We start from the raw sequence: 21,000 nt of genomic DNA, 5'->3' as shown, positions 1-21,000 counted from the left end.
CTAGTATATCATTGTTGCCAGTTTCGTCAAGAAGCTGCAGGTTGGTGCAATTGCTAGGTTTGCACTGAACTCCAGGAGGGCTTAGTGTGTGCGCGTACGTGTAACGGAAGAGTAACAGAGCTGTGGACGAGCTCCTGTTGAACTATCCCAGTGAGGAGGTTACCTTGTAAACACAGCCCAGGGAGGGCTGCAGTGGGCACGTCACCAGGTTGGTCCCAATTCCGATCATGTCAATTTCATTCCCCTAGAAGAGGAGACAGATGACAAGGAGTTATTACTCGTTGGCTGCATCGCGGCAGAGTCTAGCAGCCTCAGTCCTGCCCGGCCCAGGACCCCACTGCGCTAGGTACGGCACTAACTTGCCCTGAAGAGATTACAACCTCTGCGCCTTGCTAGCGCCTTCCCTCTGAGGAGCTCGAGTTCTCTACGGACATCAGCCAAGCCCCACAACGCCCCTGGGCAGGGGGAGTATGGAGCCAATGGCCACACAGCGAGTCAGTGGCAGAGCTGGGAGTCAACCCACGAGTCCCAGACCCCTCTGCCCTGCTCTAACCACTGGACAATTCTTTTTCCCTTGTGCTGTATGAAGAGCCTCCCTCCACCGGCTGGCATGGGGCTGGGACACGGCTCACAAAGGTAGCATCCCATAGCGAGAAGCTCCCTGCTGAGGAAAACCCCTTGGATGAAGAGGACAGGATCCCCTTCATCTTCCTGCCCAAGTCCTGGACCAGCCACCTCTGCCCTCCCTTCTGTGATCACAGGGTCTCTGGCTGTTCCCCATCTTTGGGAACATGGTCATTGAATAGGAACATGGAATTTCTGGCCCCAGAGGGCTCCCCATTGGGTTCCCAGAAGGGCACAGGCAGGAATAGCGCTTCCCATTTGGGAGCCTGGTATCCGGGTAGTCATGGCCAGTGGCAAAACCTGAAGCTCCAGAGGATGGCAGACTCCCACCCCAAAGCCGCTGCTGGCCAATGGGGAACGTCCTGCAGTCTACTGATGCCCTGAACCAAGGCCTGATTAATCTCTCTTATCTTGCATAGTTACAAGTTCTTCCCTGATGGTGGGGAAGGCCACAGGCTGGTAGCAATCAGGGAGCAGCACATGCCCACTTGGACAGCTCATGGGAACACACAGATTAAGGGCTTGTCTGCCTGTAGGTAACCAAGTGTTTGTCTATCTGCCCTGCTAAGAACTCTCCCGTTCCCCCATGTCTGAAGGCAACAGATTCATTCTCTTCGCTCCTCAGGCTTCTCTACACACACAGTTATTCCAGAATAGCTATTCCTGATTAACACCTGTGGATGCTCTTATTCCAAGCGCCTTATTCTAAATTAGCTTAATCCAGTTTTCAAATGGATTAAATTAATTCAGAATAAGAGCAACGACACATGGAGTTAATCAGGAATAGTTAAATCCATTTAAATTCACACCCTGCCTTAGTCCAGATTAATTTTCATGTGTAGAGAAGCCCCTAGACAGTTTCACAAACAATCTGTAGTTTGAAACACCACCTCCAAGAGGCAGGTTAGTACTAGGACCATCTCACCTCCTGCATTAACTCCTCCAGGCTCCTTTCACTGACATCATTGCTCACAGCAATGGGGATTGTTGCAAACCAGGGAACCTGGAAGCTGGACACAATGGAAGTGAGTCGCTATAAACGGCTGCAGGATTCTTACAAGGGACAGGTGCCCCAGCATTGAGCCTACAGCACAGGCTGGTTGAAGCTTTGCTAGATCTGAATGAGGGAGGGAGGGAGGGAGGGGGTGTGTGTGTGTGTCTGTCTGTCTCCCCATCGCGGCTCTCAGCCCAGCCAGAAATCTGGACAGTTTGCTCAGTTTATAAAAGTGCCCCCCGACCTGGGCACCCTGGAAACTGCCCCAGGGATCTGAGAGTCAAGCTGGGCTCTTTCAGGTTTGTGCAGCATCACCGATCACAAAGAAGCTGCAGACCAAATTTTGCTTTCAGGGGCATCTGTGCAACCCCATCATCTCTCATGGGGTTCCACCGAGGGCGGAGAACTTGACTCTGTGACTGGGAATCAGTGAAAAATTCTTAGTGAAACATAAGCCATAAGGGAATCCAGCTCCCTTGCTTCTGCAGTACCATCATCATCCTCCTAATATTTTATTACGAGGTTTGGTAACATCCAAATCTCCTGGATGCTTTTAAAACATAAGAGAAAGGTGCTGTCGCTGCTGTGCAGGCTTATGAACTATGGCTGGGCTGGGTGCAGTAAGGGGGTCCAATTCTTGAAAATCCGGCCCAGAAGACAGACAGACAGACAGGGACACCCTCCTTTTGGTTGGGTAAGATCTGACTGCTCCTCTGACTCTTACACATGGCGAGTAAGGAGGGGCCATCGTCCAGGGTCAGTAACTGCCCCCACATAGGAGCCCCTAGTGCCGAGTCGACGTAAAGGGCTCTGTGTCTCAGCCTTGCAAGGGAGTTCCCAGCAGAGGGGTAATAGTGTCTGTTTAGCAGCATGGCACTCACTCGGCACTGCAGGTCCGGAGCACCTGGCGAATCTCCCTCGCCTGCTTGCCGAGGTCTCCGCTGTCCACGCGAATCCCTACTGTGCGGTATCCCAGCTGATTCAATGCCAGCGCCACGGCACAGAAATTTGGGATGCCACTCCTGCCAAGAGCAAGGAGGAGGATGGGTCTGGCTGGCAAAAAGGCCTGGGAACCCCACCCTCTGCGACACAGATGGGCCAAGCAGGCTGTGTCCAGGTCAGGGGTAGGAGACGATTCGAGGTCCCACATCTAGGTCAAGGCAAGGACAAAGGGAGCAGGAGAGAGGGACTCCCCGGGGCAGTCAGTACCAGAGGCTCTGCAGCATCATCACAGCTGTCCTATCCCCAGCGTGTGGGAATGGAGGACCACGGGCCATGCAGAAGAGACGGAACACATGGGAGGGGTCCCAGCTGGGTTCTCTGGGGGGGTCTCGGCTGGGTTCTAAGACATCGTCTCAGAGATCCTGCAATTAACCAGCTGCCCCCGTGCCGGCTTCTTAACCCCACATACACTTCGTATATAAACCCACAGCCCATTTGGACCCAGTCTGACCCCGTTCGCCATCTCTGCTCCCGCAGTCAATGGGACATCACTTACACCGGTCACCGTGGAATCCTGGTGCCGTGCAACAATCATGAAGCATCGAGCATGCTCAGAAAAGGCCACCGCCGCCCCTCTGCTCCTCACCCCATGATGGAGTAAGTGTCCACCAGCCCGTAGAAGTTGTGGGGGAAGGCGATGGCGTACGACATGAAGGCAGCCAGTTCCCCGTGGTTCACCCTGTCATGGGGGACCTGCAGGGTCTGGCACACCTGCCTCAGCCATGACTCAGCAAGGGGCAGGAAATCCACCGGCTCATCTCCGTCCAGGGGCTTCAGGGTCTGCATGGGAAACAGCACCTCCATGGCACTAATCACATCATCTACAATGGCCGCTTTCCGTAGGGCCTATAAAAACACATCTCAAGATTCCTCAGCCCCCTGCTGGCTCTGAAGCAGCAGCTCAGTAGAGATAATTCCTAAATGCAGGCAATGATGATGCACAAAGGCCATTCATCTATGTCAAAGTGACCAAACTGAGGGGGCTAGTGGCCGCTGCCAGGAGCCCAGGGTGGGTTCCTAATCTGTGTGAAGCTAGGAAGACTGTGACCACTGTCGGTTTTTCAATCCACAGGTGGTGCCCCAGGGAGACTACAAGTCCCAGCATGCAATGCTCCAAGGAGGCAGCGGGATGGTTCACAGTGCTCTGCAAGGGTCTAGTGTGCTCCGACGACGTGACCATCACACTAGCATCGATCGCGGTGCATTTCCATAGCACGCGTCAGCGTAGCATCTAGGCACTAACACCATGGTTAGGTGGACAACTACAGGGAGCAGGATGGAACCATATGGGTGGGGAGAAGTGAAGCTGAATAGGCTCCTAAGAGAAGAGGTGAGCGCCCCAGACTACAGCACAGGCCTCCACCCCCTCTCATCACCGTGCAAAGTTATTAAACAAATCCATCCTCCCACCCTCGGCAGGGACACGAACCCGGGGCTGCACCTCCGCCAGCGACGTGAAGGACATGATGTAGGAATGGGCCACGGTTGCCCGCACCGGAACCCCGTACAGCTTCCCTGCCAGCACGTTGCTGGTCCAATCAAAGCCTGGAACGGAGAGATCAGGGGCACGTGGGCGAGGGGAATGCAGACCGAACGGGAGCAAAGGGGACAGGGAACGCCCTGCTGCGAGGAGCTGGCACGCCGGCCTGGCTCCTGGGCGAAGCTCACCCCCTATGTAGGAGTACTTGGATGCGGAAAGGCCCCCATCCGGGCCCTGGGCACGTCGCAGCCCCAGCTCCAGCAGCTTCTTGTCTGGGCCAGCGAGCATGCGGAACCGGGCAGCGTTAGTGGCCACAAGGCTGGAAAAGGAAAAACCCAAATATTCCCCGAACGCCGACCCCGGCTGGACACCAAGCAAGGCCCAGGAAGGGTCAGGCCCCATGCCCATGAGCTCCCTGCCGACAGGGGCAGATGACACAGGGACACGTGCTGGGAGGCTCAGAGGGCGGATCAGTTTGACCGGACCATGTGGGAGCCAGAGGGCCCTGACTGGAGCTGCGGACGGATCAGGTTGGAGGATCTGAGTTACGGGGGCAGTAATGTGGAGCCAAGCACCAGGCAGCCCACCTGGGGGTCAGGACGAGGAGGGTGCTGTGGGGGAGAGGGACACGGCTCCAGCTGTCAGGGGTGGGGAGGGCGAGATGGATGAGCAGACCCGAAGGGACACACGGGAGACTTGGGAGCCCCACAGCCAATGGGAGAGGGAAGAGCAGAGATGCAGCCGGGGATCAGCGCACAGACACCTGTGCTGCCCTTGTAGGGGGCAGGAAACGTTTACAAGTGGCTGGAACCCTTCATCTAACACCCAGCACCTGCCACCCCAGCAGCCCCACCCAGCACGTGCCGCCCCAGGGCCCTACAGCCCCCAGCGCCCCCACCCACCACGTGCTGCCCCAGGGCCCTGGGGACCCTATAACAAACCAACAGGTGCCGCCCTGGGGATACTCCACCCACCAAGCTGCATGTCCCGGAGCCTCTCACCTGGCGTAGTTGACCAGAGACAGCAGCGTGGTCTCCAGGAGCTGCACCACCAGCAGCGGCCCCTTCACTTGCAATAGCGGAACCTGGAGGGGAAGAGCCGGGGGAAAGGGGGGGGGGGTTTCACCCCAGCTCATCTCTCTTCCTCACCCCACCTCCGCTCCCTGGCCCGGTGCCTCAAAGCCACACCTGGCCCCCACATCCGGCCAATGCTCTCGCGGGACTCGCAGCCACGTCCTCGCCGTGCCTGCGAAGCCGCCGGAGCGACGCCCTGCAAGCCGGAAGCAGCACGTCCCTGAGGTCCAAGCAACAGGCCCCGTCGTGGGCTAGGCTGCCCCGCTTCTCTAGCATAGCTGACTCCACCACCATCCTCTCACCCGTTCCCCTCTACTCTCCCACCTCAGTCGCCGCGGCCTCCCTGACACCCACCCTGGCCCTTGCCGGCCCACACAAGCCCCCGTGGCTGCAATCACCTTGGAATTCCTCTAGCATGTCTCCTGCAGGGGCTTTCAGTTTTTAGCTGTAGTGCTGTATGCTATACAGGATCCTTAGCTGGAGATACCAGCTCTTATACAGAACTTTTTGTCTGTCAATCACAAAGCCCTTTACAAAGGAGGTCAGTGAATTCTTAGACGTTACTCCAGCTGGGCTTCTAAGACCTCAGGAGCTTTGGGGTCTCCTCTCTACCAGATGGAGTCCCAGTATGTCATAACTATAAAGGGAAGGGTAACAGCCCTCCGGTGTACAATCCCTCCTGGCCAGAGACACCAAAATCCTTTTAACCTGTAAAGGGTTAAGAAGCTCAGGCAACCTGGCTGACACCTGACCCAAAGGGCCAAGAAGGGGAGAAGATACTTTCCAATCTTGGTGGGGGGGAGGCTTTTGTTTGTGCTCTCTGTTTTGGGGGTGTTCGCTCCTGGGACTAAGAGGGACCCGACATCAGTCCAGGCTCTCCAAATCTTTCTGAACCAGTCTCTCATATTTCAAACTTGTAAGTAACAGCCAGGCCAGGCGTGTTAGTTTTATCTTTGTTTTCTCAACTTGTAAATGTTCCTTTTGCTAAAGGGTTTAACCTCGGTTTGCTGTAACTTTGAACCTAAGGCTAGAGGGGTCCCTCTGGGCTCTTTGACTCTGATTACGCTGTAAAGTTATTTTCCCTCCTGATTTTACAGAGATGATTTTTACCTTTCTTTCTTTAATTAAAAGCCCTCTTTTTAAGAACCTGATTGATTTCTCCTTGTTTTAAGATCCAAGGGGGTTGGATCTGGACTCACCAGGAATTGGTGGGGGAAAAGGAGAGGGAACGGTTAATTTCTCCTTGTTTTAAGATCCAAGGGTTTGGATCGGTGTTCACCAGGAACTTGGTGGAGAACTCTCTCAAGGTTACCCAGGGAAGGGTTATAGTACTTGGGAGGGAGCTATTCTGGGGGGGGAGGTAGACAGTTTCCTAAATGACTCATAAATAATTTGGGTGGTGGCAGCAAAACCAGATCTAAGCTGGTAGTTAAGCTTAGAGGTTCTCATGCAGGTCCCCACATCTGTACCCTAGAGTTCAGAGCGGGGAAGGAACCTTGACAGTACAAGGGGGAACATCTGGCTGGAGACAAAGGAAGGGGCCCCCCCACTTATTAAGTCTGGTTTTACTCAGTTCTCCCTAGAACTGATCGCACAAGCCAGAATCCCAGGCTCTCCAGGAATGGGTGGACATCCTCAGATGGTCTGCAGAGCTGCCTTTCTGTGATCTGGGGTAACTCCGTCTCTCACTAACACTCAGTTGTCAGCTCTTGCCGAACAAAGTCTGGAGACCTTTAACTACCAGGCTCCTACCTTGAATATTCCTGTGTAGCTATATATGGGCTAGTCCATCAATCATTCTGTATTTCCCTTCTCCTTCTGGGGACTTTTCTCTGACTATTTTCAGAAGCCAGAAGCCTCCATCCTCTCCAGACTAGCGCCTTCCTTTCCTACAAAGCATTCTTCAGAGTGGATAAGAGTCTTTTAATAAGACTTTAGTGTTTGGAGGGAAATGGCCCTGCTTTATTTATATAAGAACATGCCGCTCAGTGCACGCCTTAGTTTGCAGGACAAGTTCATCCTTCTGGTCTTGAAGAAACCAGTGTGAACTAAACCCAAAGTCAAGCTGGTTTCAGCTAACACAGCCAGAATCTGATTGAACTCTCATTGCACCAGCTCTCACTCACCAGCACTCACACACGTGCCTACAGACTGAGACATTCAAACAGCAGCTGCATCCACACCCCGCCCACTGCAGAGGAAACTGCCAGTCCAGCACAAAAGGGCAGGACGGTCTCGTAGGAGAATCACAGAATTTGGAGTCAGGAGTCCTGGGTTCTGTTCTCAGCTCTGAGTGAACAATCAAACTTACAGGTGAGAGATGGGAGTGGAAGAAAAGCCAGGCGAAATGCATTGGTTGAGCCACCCACATTATATAACAATAGTAACCAGCTTGTATATCGCACCTTTCACCAGTAGATCTTAAAAGTGCTTTACAAAGGACGTCAGTATCATTATCCCCATTGCACAGATGGAGATACTGAGGCACGGAGGGGTCATGTGACTTGCCCAAGCAGGCCAGTGGAGTAGAATCCAGATCTCTCCAATTTCAGTCCAATACTCTATCCACTAGGCCACCCTGACTCAGGAATAATTCACTTGAAGCCTAACGGCAGAGACCACCTGAGGGGTCTCAGCCTGCGTCCATGCCACTGCTTTACACCGAATCGCGCTGCTGCTGTGACTAATGCCCACCGTGGCGAAGACGATGGAGCCCTCCGGCACAGAGGAGACAGTGATTTCGGAGGCGTCCACGGTGCGCAGGTAATCAAAGAAAGCCTTCTCCATGGTGCTGGGCAGGACCGACTGCAGGTACTCGATTTCTGGAAAGCAGCCAGAGATCGCTATTCAGCCTGAGCGCAGAGAAGGGAGGAGCACCCTCGCGCCCTGGGAGAGGTGTCCCAGCGGCAGGCGGGGTTGTGGGTTTAGATGATGTCACTACCAAGGTCTCCCTGAGGGCATGCAGGGAATTTTTTCCCAACCCCCATGTGTTCCCTAGCCCTCTACAGTCCCATCTACCCTGCGAGAACCACCTCACTGCAGCTCCAAGGCAGGACAGCACAGACGATCTCCACTGTGCTCTCGCCTGGGGAGCCACGGTCCCGAGTCCAGCTGCATCCCCGTCGTGCTGGGCTGAGGCACGACTGCAGAGGAGAGTTCACGCCACCGGTCCCAGCTCCACAGATAAGACCAAGCGCCACTCGGGAGCAGACGGGACCAAGCAGCTGGTCAGGGCAGCCGTGATAGCACCGTGCCGGCAGTGACTGTGCTCGGACCTGGCTGTGGACAGTGCAATTCTGATCCCAAAGCAGGGCCTCGGTGAGAAGACCACACGGGGGGAGGATGGATATAATGCCCAGTGACGGCTGAGGCACAGGAACGGCCAGAGCAGAGCAGAGCAGGGCAGGGCTCCAGCTAGCTCACTAGCTCGTCTCCAACAGCAGCCAGCACCAGCTGCTTTGGTGGAAAGTATAAACCACCCTCCAACGGTTGCGTCTGACCGGGGATGACCCTTAGAACATAAGAACGGCCAAACAGGGTCAGAGCAAAGGTCCATCAAGCCCAGTATCCTGTCTGCTGACAGTGGCCAATGCCAGGTGCCCCAAAGGGAATGAACAGAACAGGGAATCATCAAGTGATCTACCCCCTGTCGCCCATTCCCAGCTTCTGACAAACAGAGGCTAGGGACACTGTCCCTGCCCATCCTGGCTAATAGCCATTGATGGACCTATCCTCCATGAATCTATCTAGCTCCTTTTTGAACGTCATTAGAGTATTGGCCTTCACAACACCCTCGGGCAAGGAGCTCCAGAGATTGACAGTGCATTGAGTGAAAAAATACTTTCCTGTATTTGTTTTAAACCTGCTATCTATTAATTTCAATTGTTCTTGTATTATGAGGAGTAAATAACACTTCCTTATTTACTTTCTCTATACTACTCATGATTTTATAGACCTCTATAATATCCCCCCTTACTCGCCTCTTTTCCAAGCTGAAAAGTCCCAGTCTTATTAATCTCTCCTCATACAGAAGCTGTTCCATACCCCTAATCATTTTTGTTGCCCTTTTCTGAACCTTTTCCAATTCCAATAAATCTTTTTTGAGATGAGGAGAACACATCTGCACACAATATTCAAGGTGTAGGCGTAGCATGGATTTATATAGAGGCAATATGATATTTTCGGTCTTACTATCTATTGCTTTCTTAATGATTCCCAACATTCTGTTCGTTTTTTGACTACCGCTGCACAGTGAGTGGATGTTTTCAGAGAACTATCCACAATGACTCCAAGATCTCTTTCTGGAGTGGTAACAGCTAATTTAGATCCCATCATTGTATATGTATAGTTGGGATTATGTTTTCCAATGTGCATTACTTTGCATTTATCAACATGAAATTTCATCTGCCATTTTGTTGCCCAGTCACCCAGATTTGTGAGATCCTTTTGTAGTTCTTCGCAGTCTGCCTGGGACTTAACTATCTTGAGTAGTTTTGTATCATCTGCAAATTTTGCCACCTCACTGTTTACCCCTTTTTCCAGATCGTTTATGAATATGTTAAACAGGTTTTAAACCATGATTTGAGGACTTCAATAGCTCAGACACAGGTTAGGAATTTGTTACAGGAGTGGGTGGGTGAGATTGTGTGGCCTGCGTTGTGCAGGAGGTTAGACTAGATGATCATAATGGTCCCTTCTGACATTAAAGTCTATGAGTCTATGAGACTGAGCCCAGTACAGAGCCCTTGGGAGACACCACTATTTACCTCTCTCCATTCTGAAAACTGACCATTTATCCGACTGCTGCAGAGGAGCATGTGGATCGGACACAGACTTCTCTTAGGGGAGAGTCTGATGATAGAGAATCTCCAGGTTATAGTCAGGAGCAGAGGATGGAAGAGTATAATGTAAGGGCCGGGTCGGATGATAAACAGTCACATAAAAAAGAATCTGGCACATCAGAAAAAGGCAGGCTAATAAACAGGGGCAAGTTTTTAAAGTGCTTGTACACAAATGCTAGAAGTCTAAATAATAAGATGGGTGAACTAGAGTGCCTTGTGATAAAGGAGGATATTGATATAATAGGCATCACAGAAACCTGGTGGACTGAGAGCAATCAATGGGACACAATCATTCCGGGGTACAAAATATATTGGAAGGACAGAACAGGTCGTGCAGGGGGAGGAGTGGCACTATATGTGAAAGAAAGTGTAGATTCAAATGAAGTAAAAATCTTAAGCGAATCCACATGTTCCATAGAATCTCTATAGATAGAAATTTCATGCTCTAATAAAAATATAACATTAGGGATCTATTATCGACCACCTGACCAGGACAGTAATAGCGATGAGGAAATGCTAAGGGAAATTAGAGAGGCTATCAAAATTAAGAACCCAATAATAGTGGGGGATTTCAATTATCCCCATATTGACTGGGAACATTTCACTTCAGGACGAAATGCAGAGATAAAATTTCTCGATACTTTAAATGACTGCTTCATGGAGCAGCTGGTACGGGAACCCACAAGGGGAGAGGCAACTCTAGATTTAATCCTGAGTGGAGCGCAGGAGCTGGTCCAAGAGGTAACTATAGCAGGACCGCTTGGAAATAGTGACCATAATACAATAGCATTCAACATCCCTGTGGTGGGAAGAACACCTCAACAGCCCAACACTGTGGCATTTAATTTCTAAAGGGGGAACTATACAAAAATGAGGGGGTTAGTTAGACAAAAGTTAAAAGGTACAGTGACTAAAGTGAAATCCCTGCAAGTTGCGTGGGCCCTTTTTAAAGACACCATAATAGAGGTCCAACTTCAATGTATACCCCAAATTAAGAAAAACAGTAAAAGAACTAAGAAAGAGCCACCGTGGCTTAACAACCATGTAAAAGAAGCAGTGAGAGAAAAAGACTTCCTTTAAAAAGTGGAAGTCAAATCCTAGTGAGGCAAATAGAAAGGAACACAAACACTGCCAACTTAAGTGCAAGAGTGTAATAAGAAAAGTCAAAGAGGAGTCTGAAGAACGGCTAGCCAAAAACTCCAAAGGTAATAACAAAATGTTTTTTAAGTACATCAGAAGCAGGAAGCCTGCTAAACAACCAGTGGGGCCCTTTGATGATCAAAATACAAAAGGAGCGCTTAAAGACGATAAAGTCATTGCGGAGAAACTAAATGGATTCTTTGCTTCAGTCTTCACGGCTGAGGATGTTAGGGAGATTCCCAAACCTGAGCTGGCTTTTGTAGGTGACAAATCTGAGGAACTGTCACAGATTGAAGTGTCACTAGAGGAGGTTTTGGAATTAATTGATAAACTCAACATTAACAAGTCACCAGGACCAGATGGCATTCACCCAAGAGTTCTGAAAGAACTCAAATGTGAAGTTGCGGAACTATTAACTAAGGTTTGTAACCTGTCCTTTAAATCGGCTTCGGTACCCAATGACTGGAAGTTAGCTAATGTAACGCCAATATTTAAAAAGGGCTCTAGAGGTGATCCCGGCAATTACAGACTAACGTCAGTACCAGGCAAATTAGTCAAAACAATAGTTAAGAATAAAATTGTCAGACACATAGAAAAACATAAATTATTGAGCAGTAGTCAACATGGTTTCTGTAAAGGGAAATCATGTCTTACTAATCTATTAGAGTTCTTTGAAGGGGTTAACAAACATGTGGACAAGGGGGATCCGGTGGACATAGTGTACTTGGATTTCCAGAAAGCCTTTGACAAGGTCCCTCACCAAAGGCTCTTACGTAAATTAAGCTGTCATGGGATAAAAGGGAAGGTCCTTTCATGGATTGAGAACTGGTTAAAAGACAGGGAACAAAGGGTAGGAATTAATGGTAAATTCTCAGAATGGAGATGGGTAACTAGTGGTGTTCCCCAAGGGTCAGTCTTAGGACCAATCCTATTCAATTTATTCATAAATGATCTGGAGAAAGGGGTAAACAGTGAGGTGGCAAAGTTTGCAGATGATACTAAACTGCTCAAGATAGTTAAGACCAAAGCAGATTGTGAAGAACTTCAAAAAGATCTCACAAAACTAAGTGATTGGGCAACAAAATGGCAAATGAAATTTAATGTGGATAAATGTAAAGTAATGCAGATTGGAAAAAATAACCCCAACTATACATACAGTATGATGGGGGCTAATTTAGCTACGAGTCAGGAAAAAGATCTTGGCGTCATTGTGGATAGTTCTCTGAAGATGTCCATGCAGTGTGCAGAGGCGGTCAAAAAAGCAAACAGGATGTTAGGAATCATTAAAAAGGGGATAGAGAACAAGACAGAGACTATAGTATTGCCCTTGTATAAATCCATGGTACGCCCACATCTCGAATACTGTGTACAGATGTGGCCTCCTCACCTCAAAAAAGATATTCTAGCCCTCGAAAAGGTTCAGAAAAGGGCAACTAAAATGATTAGGGGTTTGGAGAGGGTCCCATATGAGGAAAGATTAAAGAGGCTAGGACTCTTCAGCTTGGAAAAGAGAAGACTAAGGGGGGATATGATAGAGGTATATAAAATCATGAGTGGTTTGGAGAAAGTGGATAAGGAAAAGTTATTTACTTATTCCCATAATACAAGAACTAGGGGTCACCAAATGAAATTAATAGACAGCAGGTTTAAAACAAATAAAAGGAAGTTCTTCTTCACGTAGCGCACAGTCAACTTGTGGAACTCCTTACCTGAGGAGGTTGTGAAGGCTAGGACTATAACAATGTTTAAAAGGGAACTGGATAAATTCATGGTGGCTAAGTCCATAAATGGCTATTAGCCAGGATGGGTAAGAATGGTGTCCCTAGCCTCTGTTCGTCAGAGGATGGAGATGGATGGCAGGAGAGAGATCACTTGATCATTGCCTGTTAGGTTCACTCCCTCTGGGGCACCTGGCATTGGCCACTGTCGGTAGACAGATACTGGGCTAGATGGACCTTTGGTCTGACCCGGTACGGCCGTTCTTATGTTCTTATTCCTACCCTTTGTTTCCTATCTTTTAACCAGTTACCAATCAACGAGAGGACCATCCTTCTTATCTCATGACAGCTTATTTTGCTTAAGAGCCTTTGGTGAGGGACCTTGTCAAAGCCTTTCTGAAAATCTAAATACATTATATCCACTGGATCCCCTTTGTCCGCATACTTGTGTAGTAAGAGGAGGCCCTGAGATATAAACCTTGGTATCAGAGGCCTGGTATGAGGCCTAAGGCCTGAACTAAAGTAATGGTCAAGACTTTGCTAACGTAAAGCAAAGTTAAGCTGTGAGCCAGAGGCAGGCCCTGCTCTCAGAAGCTGGCAAGGAAAGGGCTGATGCTGCAAAAAGAGACATAGCAGAACATTCGCACACTTATACACTCCACATGGGTAACAAGGAACAGGCTGACCCACCCAAATGACAGGGCCAAAAGAGTAATATGATGGATAGAGTTGTTTTGCTTGAACCAACTTGTACAAGGTGAGAGGTGGCACCTTCCTGTGTAGAGGGGTTGTACCTTGCTATGTAGAGGGGTTGCACCTCAATACATCAGGAGTGATGTGTAACTTGTTTGTAACTGTGTATAAGAATGCATCCCTGGGGCAGTGTCTTTGTCCAGCCTGGGGGCAGTGGAAAGTCCCGCCACTGACTGAGCTGAGTCCATTGCCAGGGGGCACATATGTACTGGCTAGCTGCACCTTAGCAGCACCTTGGACTTCGTTTGCCAGGGAGCTGGAGACTGTGTTTCTCTTCGACAATAAACCTGGCCGACGTGCCTTCGTACCTTACTAGACTTTGTGGTCATTGGGGGTTCTCTCGAGATCTGCTGTGTCAGCGATCTGCGCAGAGCTGGGACAGCACACAGAGGGAACACACGCACGCAGCCGAGTGATATCAACATTGAACAGAGCAGAGCACCACACCGGTAGCATCTGACAACAGCTTGTTGACCCCCTCAAAGAATTCTAGTAGATGGGTGAGGCATGATTTCCCTTTAAAAAAAAACCATGTTGACTATTTCCCAACAAATTATGTTCATCAACGTGTCTGACAATTTTGTTCTTTATGACAGTTTCAACCAATTTGCCCAGTACTGAAGTGAGGCTTACTGGCCTGTAGTTGCCAGGGTCACCTCTGGAGCCCTTTTAAAAAACTGGTGTCACATTAGCTATCCTGCAGTCATTTGGTACAGAAGCTGATTTAAATGATAGGTTACAGGCTACAGTTAGTAGTCCTGCAATTTCACATCTGAGTTCCTTCAGAACTCTTGGGTGAATACCATGAGATCCTGGAGACTTATTACTGTTTAACATAAGAACACAAGAATGGCCATACTGGGTCAGACCAAAGGTCCATCCAGCCCAGTATCCTGTCTTTCGACAGTGGCCAATGCCAGGTGCCCCACAGGGAGTGAACCTAACAGGTAATGATCAAGTGATCTCTCCCCTGCCATCCATCACAACCCTCTGACAAACAGAGGCTAGGGACACCATTCCTTACCCATCCTGGCTAATAGCCATTAATGGATTTAACCTCCATTAATTTATCCAGTTCTCTTTTAAACCCTGTTATAGTCCTAGCCTTCACAACCTCCTCAGGCAAGGAGTTCCACAGGTTGACTGTGCGCTGCGTGAAGAAGAACTTCCTTTTTAAACCCGCTGCCCATTAATTTCATTTACTGGCCCCTAGTTCTTATATTATGGGAACAAGTAAATAACTTCCTTATTCACTTTCTCCATACTGCTCATGATTTTATATACCTCTATCATATCCCCCCTTAGTCTCCCCTTTTCCAAGCTGAAAAGTTCTAGCCTCTTTAATCTCTCCTTATATGGGACCCATTCCAAACCCCTAATCATTTTAGTTACCCTTCTCTGAACCTTTTCTAATGCCAGTATAACATTTTTGAGATGAGGAGACCACATCGGTACGCAGTATTCAAGATGTAGACATACCATGGATTTATATAAGGGCAATAAGAAATTCTCCATCTTATTCTCTATTCCCTTTTTAATGATGCCTAACATCCTGTTTGCTTTTTTGACCGTCTTTGCACACTGCGTGGACATCTTCAGAGAACTATCCACGATGACTCCAAGATTTCTTTCCTGATTAGTTGTAGCTAAATTAGCCCCCATCATATTGTACATATAGTTGGGGTTACTTTTTCCAGTGTGCATTACTTTACATTTATCCACATTGGATTTCATCTGCCATTTTGTTGCCCAATCACTTAATTTTGTGAGATCTAGTTTATCAATTTGTTCCAAAACCTCCTCTAATGACACCTCAATTTGGGACAGTTCCTCAGATCTGTTGCCCAAAAAGAATGGCTCAGGTTTGGGAATCTCCCTCACATCCTCAACAGTGAAGACCGATGCAAAGAATTCATTTAGTTTCTCCGCAATGGCCTTATCGTCCTTGACAGCTCCTTTAGCACCTCGATCGTCCAGTGGCCCCACTGACTGGTTAGCAGGATTCCTGCTTCTGATGTATTTTAAAAAAAATTGCTATTACTTTTGGAGTTTTTGGCTAGCTGTTCTTCAAATTCTTTTTGACCTTCCTAATTATATTGTTACACTTCATTTGCCAGAGTTTATGCTCCTTTCTACTCTTGCATCCGACGAAGTGGGTATTCACCCACGAAAGCTCATGCTGCAAAACGTCTGTTAGTCTATAAGGTGCCACAGGATTCTTTGCTGCTATTAGGATTTATCTTTCACTTTTTAAAGGATGCCTTTTTGCCTCCAGTGTTGGGCTACTGAGGTGTTTTCCCTGCCACAAGGATGTTAAATTTAATTGTATTATGGTCACTATTACCAAGCGGTCCAGCTATATTCACCTCTTGGACCTGATGCTGTGCTGCACTTAGAACTAAATCACGAATTGCCTCTTCTCTTGTGTGTTCCAGGACCAGCTGCTCCAAGAAGCAGTTATTTAAGGTGTCAAGAAACGTTATCTCTGCATCCCTTTCTGAGGTGACATGCACCCAAGTCAGTATGGGGAGAGTCGAAATCCCCCATTATTATTATTATTATTATTGAGTTTTTTATTTTAACAGTCTCTCTAATCTCCCTGAGCATTTCAGAGTCACTAATACCATCCTGGTTAGGTGGTCTGTAATATAGCCCTACTGCTATATTCTTATTTTTTCAAGCATCGAATTACTATCCATAGAAATTCTATAGTACAATTTAGTTCATTTAAGATTTTTACTTCATTTGATTCTACACTTTATTTCACATATAATGCCACTCCCACACCAGCATGACCTGTTCTGTCCTTCAGATATATTTTGTACCCTGGTATTACTGTGTCCCATTGATTATCCTCATTCCACCAGGTTTCTGTGATGCCTATTATATCAATATCCTCATTTAACACAAGGCACTCTAGTTCATCCATCTTATTATTTAGACTTCTAGCATTGGTATATGAGCACTTTAAAAACTTGTCATCGATACCCCAAATGAGAGACACTCGGATTTAACCGTAATCAGCTTTATCTGCCAGCTGAAAGCACTCAGGAGCCAGGGAGCTTTTTATGCAGAATAAACACTTTGCATCTCTGTAGCCACTTCCCTCCCAGGATCTCTAACTGCTCTACAACCACCCTACAAGGCAGGGGAGAATCCTGGGGAAACTGAGGCACGGGGCAGGGACATGACTTGACCAGAATAACTCAGGGGATCAGTGGAAGAGCCAAGAGTAGCACCCAGAGCTCTCGACTCCCCGTCCTGTGCTCTAACCACTAAGCCACCCTTCCTCTGAACTAAGGACCACATGATGCCAACGATTCTCTTGGTGTGGTGTTTACATCTTAGTTCACCAAAGAGCATCAGGTAAGATCTCTATTGAAAGCCTGTGTCTCACACTGGTCATCACAATCCTTGCCAGAAGAGACTTGAAATGACCCCGAATGACCTTTTGTTTTCATACACAAGTAGTGTTTTTATAACATTTCATAACTCTCCAGCGCAGAACATATGGCGATTTGGATTGGACAGCGGGCGGGAGAGATCAATTAGCAGAAGGTTTGGGTAAAGGTTTCCCAAGCACAAAAAGGAAATAAATCAGCTGTTTATTTGTGAAGTCCCTTGATTTGGGGCAACTGATGAGGGAGACGAAGCCACACGGGAGAGACAAAGCTGCCGAGCTGGGGTAATATTTAACAAGTGATAACCCAAGTCACAGAAAGACAGAGTTGTGATTACTGCTACTGACTGGCTATTAATTGAGCACACACTGGCCTCACTGAAGTCCAGGAGAGATTTGCTATCAGCCTGGAAGGACGCCAGGATTTCATCCCCTCCCCATTCCTGTTTGTCTTATCCCCCATGATGCCCTGTTTTTATAGAAACATAGACTGTCACTTGCTACATGTTCATGAGGTGCTCTTTGCAATGAAGCCCTGTCCTGGAACTTCTGCGATAAATAATAATAATAATAGCACAGCTTAGAGACAGAGGGAGCAGGCAAAGAAAGAAATCTGGGCCGAGAGGAGTTAAGAGAGATGGTGAACACTGAGATCTGGTCTACACAGGTTGGCGCTCAGGAGTGGGAAAAATCCATGCTCCTGAGCAACGCGGAGGGACGTGCCTGCGGAGGGTCCGCTGGTCCTGCGGCTCCGGTGGAGCATCCGCAGGCACGCCTGCGGGAGGGTCCACCAGAGTCGCCTGCTGCCCTCCCGGCGACAGGCAGAGCACCCCCCGCGGCATGCCATCCCAAGCATGCGCTTGGCGCGCTGGGGTCTGGAGCCGGCCCTGCATCTAGTCCAACCCCCTGCTCAAAGCAGGACCAACACCAACTAAATCATCCCAGCCAGGGCTTTGTCAAGCCAGGCCTTAAAAACCTCTCAGGATGGAGCTTCCACCACCTCCCCAGGTTACCCATTCCAGTGCTTCACCACCCTCCTAATGAAATAGTGTTTCTCAATATAAGAACATATTCAACCTAGACCTCTCCCACTGCAACTTGAGACCATTGCACCTTATTCCGTCACCTGCACCACTGAGAACAGCTGAGCTCCATCCTCTTTGGAACCTTCTTTCTGTCTGCACTATGGGATTATGCCGGCATAACGATGCACCATATCTCTGCTACAGTGCAGACCTGGCCTCAGAGCAGGGGCAGCTCCAGGCACCAGTGTACCAACCATGTGCCTGGGGTGGCAAGCTGCGGGAGGCGGCCTGCCCGTCGCTGTGGAGGTGGCAGTTGGGCTGCTTTCGGTGCCATGCCTGCGGGAGATCCACCAGTCCCGTGGTTTCGGCGACAATTTGGCAGCGGGTATGCCGAAGGCACGGAACTGGCAGACCTCCTGCAGGCATGCCGCCGAAAACAGCCTGACTGCTGTGCTTGGGGTGGCAAAATACATAGAGCCGCCCCTGCCTCAGAGTCAGGGAAGAGGCAGTTTACAGGGCGGGCAGTGTAGGAAGGTGGCACTGACACACGACAGGGAGGAGTCACCTTATAACAACCTAGAAACCTAGACAGAGGGCCCCATGCTCCCCCACCCGCTGGGAAAGCAACACTCAGAAACATGGTAGCGTCTCTAGTAATACCCTCCTCCCGGTAGGGACCCTGCCTGGGGCAGGTGAGGGGAACGCAAGGGCTGTGACCTTGGTTTGTGCCACACAGGTGGAAGCCCAGGGGGTTTGTAGCTCACCCCCCACATGAGGCAAAACCTGTCCCGGCCATTTCCCCAGCACTGACGTCCAGCTCCTAACACTTCCCCTAAGCCACTCACCCCCTGCCTGTCCCCAACACTTCCCTGCCTCACCCAACCCCCACCTGCCCTCAACGCTTCCCTGCCTGCTCCAATGCCCCTGCCCCTTTTGCTCATTGGCACTGACCCCAACCTTGCCCACCACCTGCCCCTGCCCCTACAACTCTTGGGCACTGACGTCCAGCCCCTAACACTAACACCCCCTCCTCCACTTGCCCCGAATGCTCCCTGCCCCTACTCAGAGGCGGTGCTAGCCCACTGGGGGCCCCTAAGCAGGAATAATGTTGTGGGGGGCCTCCTGGGGATCCCCCTCACACAACACACACTAAAAAAGCAAATAAAGTGCTGCCTTGAGCTGCTCAGGGCCCTAAGTCTTAGTCTGCTTATGCCTAGCGCCAGTTCTGCCCCTACAGCTCCCTGGCATTGGTCCCCGCCCCTGCCTGCTCCCGGGGCTCCCCGTCACTGCCCCAAGTGCCCCCACCCGCCACCCTCCAGCTTCCTGCCACTGCCACCAATGATCTGTGACAAACAATGCCCTCCCTTAATGCACCCTGGCACTCCCCCACACCCTGGCACTCTCCCCTATCCTGCCTGCCCGCCCATGCTCCCTGGCACCACCCCACCCTGCCTGTGCCTATCCCGCCTGCTCGCTCCCCCCCGCCCCCCGCCCCAGCCCCCATATCCCACCTGCTCACTCCCCCCGGCCCTGGCCCCATATCCCGCCTGCTCCCCCGGCTCGGCCCCCTATCCCGCCTGCTCCCCCGCCCCCCTATCCCGCCTCGGCCCCCTATCCCGCCTGCTCGCTCCCCCCCCCCGCCCCCATATCCCGCCTGCTCGCTCCCCCCGGCCCGGCCCCCATATCCCGCCTGCTCGCTCCCCCCGGCCCGGCCCCCATATCCCGCCTGCTCGCTCCCCCCGGCCCCGGCCCCCATATCCTGCCTGCTCGCTCCCCCCGGCCCCGGCCTGCTCGCTCCCCCCCGCCCCGCTCTGGCCCCACATCCCGCCTGCTCACTCCCCTTTCCCCCCCCCCGCTCTGGCCCCCATCTCCCGCCTGCCCGCTCCCCCCCGCCCCGCTCTGGCCCCCTCTCCCGCCTGCTCGCTCCCCCCCGCCCCGCTCTGGCCCCACATCCCGCCTGCTCGCTCCCCCTTCCCCCCCCCGCTCTGGCCCCCATATCCCGCCTGCTCGCTCCCCCCCGCCCCGCTCTGGCCCCATATCCCGCCTGCTCGCTCCCCCCCGCCCCGCTCTGGCCCCATATCCCGCCTGCTCGCTCCCCCCCGCCCCGCGCTGGCCCCCATATCCCGCCGGCTCGCTCCCCCCCGCCCCGCTCTGGCCCCATATCCCGCCTGCTCGCTCCGCCCGGCCCCGGCGCCGGCCCCGGCCCTACCTGGCTGGCGGAGGCGGAAGCCCCGCAGGAAGGCCAGGCACTCGCCCAGCCCCGCGCTCAGGGCGAAGCCCCCCTGGAAGGGGCAGCGGCGGAAGAAGAGCTCGAACTCGGCCGGCTCCCGCTGCCGCCCGGCCCGCCAGTAGCCGTAGGCCATGGTGAACTGGTAGAGGTCGGTGAGCAGCGCCAGCGAGTCCCGCCGCCCCGGCTCCATTCGGCCCCGGCCCCCGGGGCAGCCGCGCACGTGCGGGGCGGGCGCCAGCTGGAGCGTCACGTGGGGGCCGAGGGGCGCTGCGGCCAATGGGAGCCCCCGCAGCCCGCAAGGGCGCCTGGGAGTTGTAGTCCGAGGGGGCCCCCTTGCGAGACGCACGGGGCCAGTGATTTCCCTACCCCTCTCCTCCCCCCCAGTTTTGTGAGCTAGTTACATACCAATTTAGTGACTGTTTGGAAATCTGAATTTAAACTGAAACATTAATACACACTTTAAAAGCTTATACAGTGTATGATAAAATATGTGTATCTGAAAAAGTATAATAGATTTGAAAAGTATGAACATAGACTAGCTTCCTTGCTTCCTTATACAGCTGTTTTTTACAGGGCCGACTCCAGAGCCCAGCGGGGCAAGCAGCCGCTTGGGGCGGCCCTTTCCCGGGGGGGTGGCAGGCTGGGCCGGCGGACCTGCCGCAGTCATGCCTGCGGGAGGTCCACCGGAGCCCCGGGAGCAGCGGACCTGCCGCAGGCATG

At 51.1% G+C, this 21,000-nt stretch overlaps 1 protein-coding gene across 4 annotated transcripts in view; it reads right to left on the bottom strand.

Moving 5' to 3' along the window:
* NAPRT (nicotinate phosphoribosyltransferase) overlaps positions 1-20,500 on the bottom strand; it is a 28,173-nt gene extending 7,673 nt beyond the window's left edge. For 3 of the 4 annotated variants that reach the window (XM_045005858.1, XM_045005860.1, XR_006576990.1), the window contains exons 1-8: positions 20,260-20,500; positions 7,868-7,995; positions 5,102-5,184; positions 4,050-4,419; positions 3,207-3,400; positions 2,500-2,640; positions 1,550-1,634; positions 164-244 (exon numbers count right to left, since the gene is read on the bottom strand). In XM_045005858.1, coding sequence (XP_044861793.1) covers positions 164-244; positions 1,550-1,634; positions 2,500-2,640; positions 3,207-3,400; positions 4,050-4,419; positions 5,102-5,184; positions 7,868-7,995; positions 20,260-20,470 — 1,293 coding nt within the window. In that variant the 5' untranslated portion in view covers positions 20,471-20,500. The remainder of the gene's footprint in view (positions 1-163; positions 245-1,549; positions 1,635-2,499; positions 2,641-3,206; positions 3,401-4,049; positions 4,420-5,101; positions 5,185-7,867; positions 7,996-20,259) is intronic. The other variant, XM_045005859.1, reaches the window with a different exon arrangement.
* Between the last annotated feature and the right edge of the window lie 500 nt (positions 20,501-21,000).

This window comes from Mauremys mutica, chromosome 2 (assembly GCF_020497125.1).
Source record: "Mauremys mutica isolate MM-2020 ecotype Southern chromosome 2, ASM2049712v1, whole genome shotgun sequence".
Taxonomy (NCBI): Eukaryota; Metazoa; Chordata; order Testudines; family Geoemydidae; genus Mauremys; species Mauremys mutica.
This window is presented reverse-complemented; position numbering and strand designations above follow the sequence as displayed.